This window comes from Lolium rigidum, chromosome 4 (genome assembly GCF_022539505.1).
Source record: "Lolium rigidum isolate FL_2022 chromosome 4, APGP_CSIRO_Lrig_0.1, whole genome shotgun sequence".
Taxonomy (NCBI): domain Eukaryota; kingdom Viridiplantae; phylum Streptophyta; class Magnoliopsida; order Poales; family Poaceae; genus Lolium; species Lolium rigidum.
The window spans coordinates 78,834,971-78,844,857 of record NC_061511.1 but is presented as its reverse complement, the minus strand read 5'-3'; the positions used below and the strand labels follow the sequence as shown (position 1 = coordinate 78,844,857).

The window sequence follows — 9,887 nt, the reverse complement described above, 5'->3', positions numbered from 1 at the left end:
GCCTAAAAACTGCCACCATATAAGTGTCATTTGCCAGTACATCATTGTACTGACCTCCATTCGTGGGGCTGCATATTCAAACGTGCAGGATTTTCTGAGGAGAAGTACGTGGTAGGATCTCGAGTCTACATTCCAACATGACTGCCTGTGGCACATGACGATGATGAAGGCTCATTGATGATTAACATTTCCGATGTGTTTGTTACGAACATTGTACGAGCTAGTCCATGTGACTATGCAATTTGTAAGGTTTTACTTTACCCTCTGGATCAAAGATGTAGTAATTTGATACTATTGCAAACTATATTTTGTAATGTGTGTGCTATCGGTGATCCGGGAATAGCACGATACACGGGTATCTTACCTTTATTAAAAGGTAGGGTGCTTACAGCTGAGGTGGTTAACTACATGGTTGGGTGCCGATCCAAAGTGGTTAGAGAGAGATAGGGCAAAACTAGATCAACAAGACATGGCCGACCACTTCTTCCCCACTTGCATGGCCTAGATGGCATGGACCTATGCAAAACAAAGCAAGGGTTAAGTGGTGCTAGTGTTGGTTTGATGCAAATGTGGCTTTGATGTTGATTTGGAAAGAATTTGAGAAATAGAGATGGAGATGGACATTTCTGCCCTAGAGGATCAAATGATCATTAAGAGGATCATGGCTAGGAAAAAGAGGTGGTGATGTAAATTTGACCGAGAGATGTAAATTTGTTACCCCAAGGTTGCCATTTTAATTTGAAAACATTTGGTAGAGGTTTGAATCACTTTCTATGTCTATGGCTTAGTTGATGGAAATATACTTGAAAAGTATTTAGAAAAAGTTGAGGGTGGCTAGTTAAAACATAAGATTTCAAAAATCTCTACTTACTTTATTATCAAGATAGGTTTTCTCAAATTTAAAATAAGCAAGATAAAGCAAGAAAAGGTATAAGCACCATAAACATGCATTTTGTCAAAAAGAAAACAAGCAAGGAAGATAATTATATAGAAATTACCTTTGGGTGGAAATAAGGTGATATAAAGTACCACCCCCATTTCCTATTTTGATTTAAGGAAAATAATTTGAAAAGGTTTATTAAAACTAGAAGTAGTTTTGTAGTTAAAACTAGAGAAGAAAATAAATAGGGTTTTGAAAATTTTCTTTAAAAGAAAGTAAGAATAAACTTGGGAAATAAGATCTCAAGGGTAGATGATTACTACATAATGTAACAATCATTTCCACATGTGTTTTGGTGAATATTAAACTTGAATTTTTGAGAAAAACAAAAGATTAGAGTGGGAGAAAGAATCTAGAGCTAAAACATTAGATAGGGTATAAGATCCGGATGAAAATATGGGTTGCAAAGATAGCATGAGACATGCAAAACGTTGGAGTTGTAAAGGGAGTTGAATAGATGAGATTAATGCAGTGAGTTCACCTATAACAGCTTGTGGGTGCTTAAAAATCAGCTACCAAAGATTGAATCTTGTAAGCCTCGCCAAAACATCTTATTGACTTGGCTTCAAAAACCATCAAGGAAAAGTGGGTAGATGGGTGATCTGGTCCAAGACATTGGTAGGGTTGGGATGTGCATATGAAGGGGGTAGATAAAGGGATAAGTGCATTGCCTCAAATGGCAAATGATGAATATAGCTAGAGGCTCAAAGATTGAATCTGATTATTGTTTTAGGACTTAGTCAAATTTGGAGTTGTTCCAAAGTTGATGCCTAGAGTACAAGGCATAGGTGGATTAGAGAATAGATAATCACCATTCTTGAATCAAGGACAGGTTGAGCTAGATTACATCACAAAGATGAATTTTTAAGTAGGCACACTCAGATTTCCACAAGTGGAAAGGTTTGAATTGGACTAGAGAAGATTGAATCCAAATACATATATGGACTAGCCAAGGCTTAGTTGTGAAGAAGTGATATTGATGTGTTGATGTGTTCAAGAAAATTTTAAACCAGCACATTAAGATAATTCATCAATAAGTAGAACAAGCCAATTCATCTATAAGCAGATCAAGGCAATTCATCTTTAGAAAAAGTTTTTATTCCCCCTGACTTTTGCATTCTGGGTACTAAACAAGGTTGCAAAAGTTGGGGTGTTACAATAATTCTAATTAATTTTTTTTTTAGATTGATAAGGAGAGATCGTGCGCGGCTAGCTGTACGTAATCAGCAAGAACTCTGAATCGAATAGGAAACACGTAGCTTTGCTGGATTAGAATTGGGAAACCACGAGGCCCATGATGGGATGTTAACTTGGCATCACTGCATCAGGCCTTATTCACGTATGATACGAAACCGATTTTGCAGTTTTGTCTCACATCGAGTTTTTGGTCGAGCGAACCAAAGACAACTAATGGGCTGTTAAACCGGCTAACTTGTTATGTGCAAGCAATTATCTAAGAAGTTGGTGTTTTGTGATTAAAAAAATGAGAGTTGTGATTTTGTGATAAAAAATCATCAACTAGTGGTGTTAAATGATAAAATTTCGAGGGATTGGGAAGGAAAGAGGAAGGAGAATGGCATATAGCCACACGCCACTTAGGCAAAACTCACACGCAAAGTCCTAATTGGGGCCATGGGGACGAGCAGAACTGACTTACCAGGGCCAGAATAATCGGTCGCTTGCAAGCTAGATGCAACGTTCAATTCAGATCATCCGAAAACTGAATCAAAGAGCAGATTCTTTTCTTGACATAACATGATAAATAGGAATTGAGAATGAATCGGCGTGAATTGGCAGGCAAGCAAATCATTTCTTATCCAGCAGACACTAGAAGTAGTTGACCTGGTCGATCAGCCTCCAACCCTTCCTACATATCAGATACTTATTACTACCTCCATCAAAAATAAGTTTTTATAAAAATGATGCATCTTTGTTGTAGATACATCCGTATCTAGAAAAAGTTAAGACATTTATTTTTGAACGAGGGATTACATAGCAAGCAGCATCCATGGAGAGGAGATTTACGCATACAATCGACACACCATGCTTCTACAAAGACTTGAAAGATCACCACGAAATTAATCTACGCGTTTAAGCCATTTTCACTTCTTCACGATGCTAGCAGCAGTCTGGAGATTGCTCCAGTCGATCCCGCCCGCGATCTGCAGCGTCCTCTCCCGCCAATCTTCTGTCTTCTTCAATCTTCTGACCAGAACAGCAAAGACACTGGTAAGTTACTGCAGTGCTCTGTCTGATTTTAAAACAAAATATAACAGACATATATAGTGATGAACAAAGCTTACCTCTCTTTGGTCAAATTTTGCATATCTTGCCAGGTGAGTCTTGGGCCTTCGTCCAATCCCTCACACACCAATTCACCCTTCTCATCAGTGTAACAGAGGATGCCCATGCTTTTTTCTTCATAAACCTGGACACAAAATGATGTCTCAGATAACCAAAAGGTACTGGTTTTACATATCACATGGCATAGTTTTTGGAAAGAACAGGCCCGTACGTTGTTCACCTTGCAGGTGAAGCTGGAAGAACTGGAAGCTTGCTTGGATTCGGATCTTGAGCAGCTATCCATGGAAGATCTTGTCAGAATCCTTGAGCAATTCTTCCTTGGAACGACGATTGCAGTAGATGGGTAGAACCTTAAGGCAGCCATGGCTGATATGGAGACGTGAAACCATAGAACTACTAATCATGGAGTACATGTCATGTCAATGGCCATTAGTGGGGAAGTGGTGGATGAAGTTTTAAATAGGGATGTTAGGTCAATGAAGCTGTGGCAAAGCAGATCATTGGCTATGGCCTTAAGATTAAGCTCAGCTGCTCAGCTAAAACAGTTGGTGCCAAATTCCTTGTTAGCATTATTGGATAAAAATATTCAGGCCATGACTCATGACAATGACTTCCAAATTGCTTCCCACCAAATTTCACCACCTCGCGTCTCAGGTTTTACAGCACACCAAACAGGATAGACTGATAATTTTTAGGTAAACTTTATAGTTATACAGCTCTAGGACACAATGGGCTGTACTGTGAGAAAAATTGCATTTGTCTGATATATTTGCAGTTTATATTGACAACAAGTTTGGTCATAGAGAGGCGGAGAAGCAAAAACTCAAGAGTTCCAGATATAAATTATGTCCTTGACAGTTACAAAGATCATGTTTTTTCTGTCCAGATTTCTAAGTTCTGCTACACATACAATAAGATGGACTTTTAATCGTGAAATTCTCCCATAAAAGCTTCATGGAATGCCTTAAAGCGATAGATGAACAGTTGTACTTTCTCCTCCGGTTGCAGGATTGTGCATCTGAAATGCCATGTGCCAGGTACCTTCAGATTATAAACATAGAAAGAAACATAATATTAGAATACCAACATGGAGGAAAAGGAAATGTGCTGCAAGGACATGCACTCAACCTCCATAGACCAGATAGTCTTGACAAAGATCTAAATCCCAAAGACCTAGTTTCCTCTGTAATAAAATACAAGTTCCTATGTTTGTTTCTTGTTTATTCAGGACTGCTATAGACTGTTCGAGAGTCAAGTACACAAAAATAAGTGCATCACACTCACTTGTCCAAACACAGAACCAGGCAAAACAACAATCCCAGTGCTTTCAAGAAGGCGGAGAGCGTAGAACACATCTGGTTTTGTGTTCATTGCCTCAGCAGCTGCAATAGCCTTTTTAGTCAGTCGAACAGATGGGAATACAAACATTGCTCCTTCAGCCTTGCTGCAAGTCATGCCTTCGAAGCTGTTGAATGTCTGCACCATGGCCTAAAACCAGTCCAACAATGCGATATTTGGAGTTAACAATATTGCTCTTTTTCTAGAAAGTATATTGCACGCTTATCACTGTACAATAATAGAATCAGCAATGAACTCATGGAAGTGAATGCTATAAAAGGGAACCTCTGCACACTGAGATAATAATAATATGATGCGACCCCTTTCTTCCTGGTAAAAGGTGTATGACTCATCTCCAACCTGACAAAATCAGGCTTATTAAGATGTACATATTAATGCAAAGACGCGATGCGACGCGATTTACTGACCATTGGTGGGTTCATGGCTAGGCTCATGAGGATCTGGCCGGAGATGTTGGAGCATGCACTTAGGGATGCCACTTTATATACTTGTTTCCGAACTTCAGAATTGAAGCCAGTGACCTCCATGTAACCCCCCCTTCTCCCACATTCTCCATAATACCCTGATGGAGAAGATGAGACTTCTAAGAAATATCCATCCATTGGAACATATGATGATACATGATACTTGGTTTGATAAACAAGTCAAGAGAGTACGCCAGACACTCCTTATTAACCAAAGGACGCCTGGAAACTATAATGGAAAGCCAATAGGCAAAGGGTGAATGGCGTGTTAGATGGAGTTAAGTATTCTGCTCACATTCAAGTGAACTAATGGGTTCAATTTCGAATATACAAGTCATTGAATTAAGAATGTTCGAGAAAAAAAGTCATATGTTGGATTAATATGATTGTGTAATGACATAACTAATATGCCTATTTTTTTGCAAGCACTTTCTTACATTGGCTTTACTCGATGAGTTGAAAGTCCAAATATTTGAGAAAACGCCAAAGACTTTTGCGTTTCATTTCATTGGAAAGGAGTTTGGTACAATCCTCCCAGGAGGCCAGTTACAAGAAAGCAAGAAAGGTAAATCAGAGTTGAAAGTCCAATTTAAAAGAATCCTTTCTCAGAGTGCACATAACAAGATGCTTCTCCCTTTCATTTTAGGACAAAGTAACAAGAGAGTATAACTTGAGAAGAAAATATGGATGAAAACAAGAAATAAATTCCATATACCATTAGAAACCGAATGGAACGATATAAGAGATATATCTCCTTCCCCGTAACCCATGGACCGTGCTATCTTCTTGAAAGAGTTAAATTTCTTTTCATCTGTGTAAACATTTTCTTGGTAAACCTACCAGTAAGTTTAAGAAAGGATACAGCAGGTTATGTATACAAATTCAAGAAAAATATAGAGATTCTTGTTAAGTAAGATACAAAAACGTCACCTCATCTGCTATAAGAACAAGGTTTTCACTCCTGCAGAATTCCACTATTTCACACTGGTTTCCCCCCACGAGAACCTATGCACAATTTGATCACATTAAGACTTGTAGAAACTTATAAAAACAGCACCAGTCAATGACCACTAAACGCACCTGTCCAGTAGGGTTGCCTGGATTTACAACCACAAGTCCCCTAACGGTGATGCCCTCAGATCGGCCAGCATCCAGGTGCTTCTTCAGGTCTGAAATGCTCACACTCCAACCTCCAGACTCGTCAAGATAATATGGTACCTGAGAAAGCAGATATCTGTTTAGCGCAGGTTGGCACACACAGTAAAATCGTAGTTGACGTGGATTCATTTTTTGATTAAGTAAATGCAGTACGTACAAGAGTTGCACCACACAGCACCATGGAACTTGTGTACAGAAAGTGTGATGGAACTGGGCAAAGGATGCCATCTTTTTCACCTCGTATCAATAGTTGCATTACCATATGAACCTGTTGGAACTCAAACAAACAACTCCATTGTCAAGAATCACATCAGAAATAAAAGGCAAGGCAGATAACAATAACTTTCAGCGTGAATGTTTAGTGAGATGCTCCTGTTGTCATGTTATATCGGGTGCATTAAGTCATTCATATATTAGTGCTACGGACAAGGTTTGCAAAAAAAAAAAAAAAACTAGTGCTAAGGACTAAAGTGCAACAAGAACTTCCACAAAGTAGTTTGACAGTATATGGGACATAACATTGTCAGAATGACCAGCAGTCACAGAGAGTATAATATCTCAAATTATTATTGGGAGTGTTATCCATAAGATCATGGATGAAGGAATTGCTCGAAATATGATGAATCAAATAGTACCGGTGGGGCCGCTCCATCTGTTAGGAAAATGTCCTCTGCGTAACACGGGAAACCATCACGAGAGGCTATTCCAACAGCAATTGTATTGCGCAGACCTTCAGTACCCTAGAGGTGAAAGCGGGCAGTGTTTAACTAATGCTCATTTCCGCATTTGTCAAAAGAGGTCCTGGAATCAATGTCTTGCCTGACAGTGACTGTATCCTCCTGTTGCTCTCCCAGGAATGAGATCTAGAATCTCCCTTGCCCTTGCTATTGCGTCAGAACTGCAATATCAGCAATGAGTTATAGTTTACTGAAATGAATCCACATTTTTCAAATGTTGTGTGGTGTTTACCTGAATATGGAATTAGTTACACTCCAGTGTAGAAGATGTGGGTAATCACACAAGGCAAGAACCTGGAAGAGAAGAAAACATCAGGGAATTAAGAAATAAGATGGTTAATAAAATCATATTAAGCAATCACCCACCTCGTGGAAGAACTTATTTGGCTGTTGTCCAAGGGAATGTGGATTGCTAAGGTTGCAATAGATTATCTAGTGGATGAAATAGCAGAATTAACCACATGTAAAAACAAGAAACACTAACAAAAGTAGACGTGGCAAAGCTCTAAGTTTAAGTGGGAATGGTTACTTTTGGTTCAATAATGTGATGGGATCCACTGGAACATACCTCATTGAAAGGGTATGAACCTGGATCTTTTTCTAGCATTTCTTGCATGCGCTGCACACCAATAAAGAGAAGTGAAGATCACTCAATTTTTATGATGTAGAAAGCCCAAGTTACAAAGAATTTCTAGTCTGCGGAGAAGCTTGCGGAAGTAGGTGCAAGTAGTGGAGAACGAAAAGTAAATGGAAATTACCATATAATCAGAATTCAATTTGGGTGTATTGCACACAATCCCTGGCTGTAGTGATAAAGCAAATCAACAGGGTAAAAGGAAGAGACGTATGACGGTAGCTAATGAGCCTCGCTATCTTCTCCTAACAACACAATATTTTAACATGTCAAGCTTCGCCTTTTCCACCAGGGATTTAGCCGATTTATCGCTGAAATTGGGCAATACTTTTTTTTTTAGAAACTGTTGTGAGGGTTAGGTTGTATATGTGTGTGTGTTATGAGGGTCAAAATGTAAAATACACATCACCTGTATATCTCTGTGAGAGTGAATGGAGAAACGAGTGATTTCCAGAAAATTCCCAAATCCTCTTCGTGTTGCAACATGGTATTAGAGCAGGTGATGTCGGGCGCCCTTGCCGGCGGTGAATCAGCCCCGGTGGTGGTTTGGACGGAGAGTGGGGAGCTCGGCTCGGGATTGATTGAAGGCGGCGGCAGCCGACTTCAAGCCCGCGAAGGTGGTGAACCAGGCGCTGCGGACAGGCGCGTCGGTGGTGGCGGAGGCGCTAGTGCCAGAGGTGTTTTCGGCGGTGGAATAGGCGCAGGAGGAGGTTCCACTGGCGGCCTTGTTGGCGGCGCTGGTGGGGGTGCTGCTTTCAGTGGTGGATTTCGTGGTGGTGCAGAGTTGGTGACGGCAAGGTGCCTGTGTACGAGAGGAAGGCCAGCGCTTGGGTGCTTGCTGTACTGGCCTGTAGCAGAGGAGAGAAGGGAGTGGTGCTGACTTGCTGTGCTGATTGAAGAGAGGAGGAGCAGGTGCTGATTGTGAAGCAGAGGAGGAGCTACAGGTGTGCGTGCAGCAAGGAGTGGTACTTCTGTAGCTAGCTGTGTAAAGGAGAAGTGAGAAGCTTGGTTTGTTGTGTTACTTTAGTTCATGCAGCAGCTGTTTGGGTTCAACTTTGCTTGGCTACTTAATTGAACAAACAAAGTGAGGGTAGTACTGCACATCACCAGTGAGTTCAAGGTGCTGCTGTAGCTATGGATGGAAACTCTCAAGTTATGTTTGGTGGGTTTGGTAAACAAGGAATGGTATTGGATGATGGATTGGGCATAAGTAAAGGACTTGGTGATGGTGCTGTAAAATCTTGGCAACGAGATGGTGATTGGCTGTGTCCAAAAATGAGCTGTAGAAATATAAATTTTTCCTTCCGAAGTATCTGTAATTTGTGTGGAGTTGCACGCCCTGCTGGTGTTACTGGAAAAGGTGTTGGCAGTTGTGGTTGGGGCTGTGGTATGCGACCTGGTGGCAGGGCGAATACTACCGCAACTAGAAAAAAGGAGTTTCAAACTGTGAGAGTGGAGATGTCACTGGATGATTGGAAAAAATGGCAGCAGTTCAAGAGGATGTACATGAATGAGAAATCGTCAATGGAGGCACCTCTCACATCAGCTTCAACCAACCCTACTGATTCACGTGATAATGTTTCTAAATTCATGAATAATAACCAGAGTTTTGTGCCATGGTTAATTGACTCTGGTGCGTCAAGACATATGGTGGGATCCTACCAGGAATTCTCAAAATATGCTCATAGTGTGAAAGAACAAGGTGTACAATTGGCAGATGGCTCTACTCAAGCTATCATGGGGACAGGGACAGTTGTGTGTGGACATGATATGTCTTTATCCTCTGTTTTGCATGTTCCATCATTTCCAATAAATCTATTGTCCATTAGTTGTATCACAAAGGAGCTCAATTGTGCTGCTATCTTTTACCCAACATGGTGTGTATTCCTGGAACTTGGGACATGGAAAGTCCTTGGGACAGGAATAATGCGAGATGGCCTCTACTACTTGGATGATGATACGACACCTGTGGCTGCTACTGTTCTCTCTCAGTCACCATTGCAAGAATTCCTTCTTCATCATCGCCGGCTGGGACACATGGCCTTTAACACCCTGGGTCAGTTGTATCCTCACCTCTATAGTAAAATTTGCAAAGAAAGTCTAGCATGTGATGCATGTCAGTATGGGAAGCTGACCCGTAGTATATATACTTCATCTGATCACAGAAGTACGGTGCCATTTCAAACTATCCACTCAGATGTGTGGGGTCCTAGTGGGGTGTGGTCACTTCATGGATACAAATCTTTTGTTACATTTATTGACTGTTGCACTAGGACTACTTGGGTGTATGT

The 9,887-nt window shown here is 40.6% G+C and overlaps 2 protein-coding genes across 2 annotated transcripts; both read right to left on the bottom strand.

The window, feature by feature from the left end:
• Positions 1–3,042: 3,042 nt before the first annotated feature.
• Positions 3,043–3,608, bottom strand: LOC124647283. The gene is made up of 3 exons (XM_047187246.1): positions 3,456–3,608; positions 3,244–3,368; positions 3,043–3,145 (listed from the first exon to the last, which is right to left on the bottom strand). Exons 1-3 carry the CDS (start codon positions 3,606–3,608, stop codon positions 3,043–3,045), a joined length of 381 nt encoding a protein of 126 aa, XP_047043202.1.
• Positions 3,609–4,133: 525 nt separating this feature from the next.
• On the bottom strand, positions 4,134–7,832 carry LOC124648964 (alanine aminotransferase 2-like). Its single transcript, XM_047188648.1, has 14 exons — positions 7,721–7,832; positions 7,531–7,581; positions 7,329–7,394; positions 7,195–7,256; positions 7,045–7,123; positions 6,861–6,965; positions 6,383–6,493; positions 6,148–6,285; positions 5,998–6,072; positions 5,783–5,903; positions 5,011–5,165; positions 4,868–4,942; positions 4,529–4,732; positions 4,134–4,285 (listed from the first exon to the last, which is right to left on the bottom strand). The coding sequence occupies exons 1-14, from the start codon at positions 7,721–7,723 to the stop codon at positions 4,169–4,171; spliced, it is 1,362 nt and encodes a 453-aa protein (XP_047044604.1). The 5' UTR covers positions 7,724–7,832; the 3' UTR covers positions 4,134–4,168.
• Between the last annotated feature and the right edge of the window lie 2,055 nt (positions 7,833–9,887).

Coding starts and splice junctions, on each gene's coding strand:
- LOC124647283 (XM_047187246.1), bottom strand. CDS start 3,608: ATGGCTGCCTTAAGGTTCTACCCATCTACTGCAATCGTCGTTCCAAGG. Junction 3,369..3,455: donor TCACCTGCAAGGTGAACAAC/GTACGGGCCTGT, acceptor TTTTGTGTCCAG/GTTTATGAAGAAAAAAGCAT. Junction 3,146..3,243: donor CAAAATTTGACCAAAGAGAG/GTAAGCTTTGTT, acceptor TGTTCTGGTCAG/AAGATTGAAGAAGACAGAAG.
- LOC124648964 (XM_047188648.1), bottom strand. Junction 7,257..7,328: donor CAAATAAGTTCTTCCACGAG/GTGGGTGATTGC, acceptor CTTCTCTTCCAG/GTTCTTGCCTTGTGTGATTA. Junction 5,166..5,782: donor GTTCCATTCGGTTTCTAATG/GTATATGGAATT, acceptor CTTCTCCATCAG/GGTATTATGGAGAATGTGGG.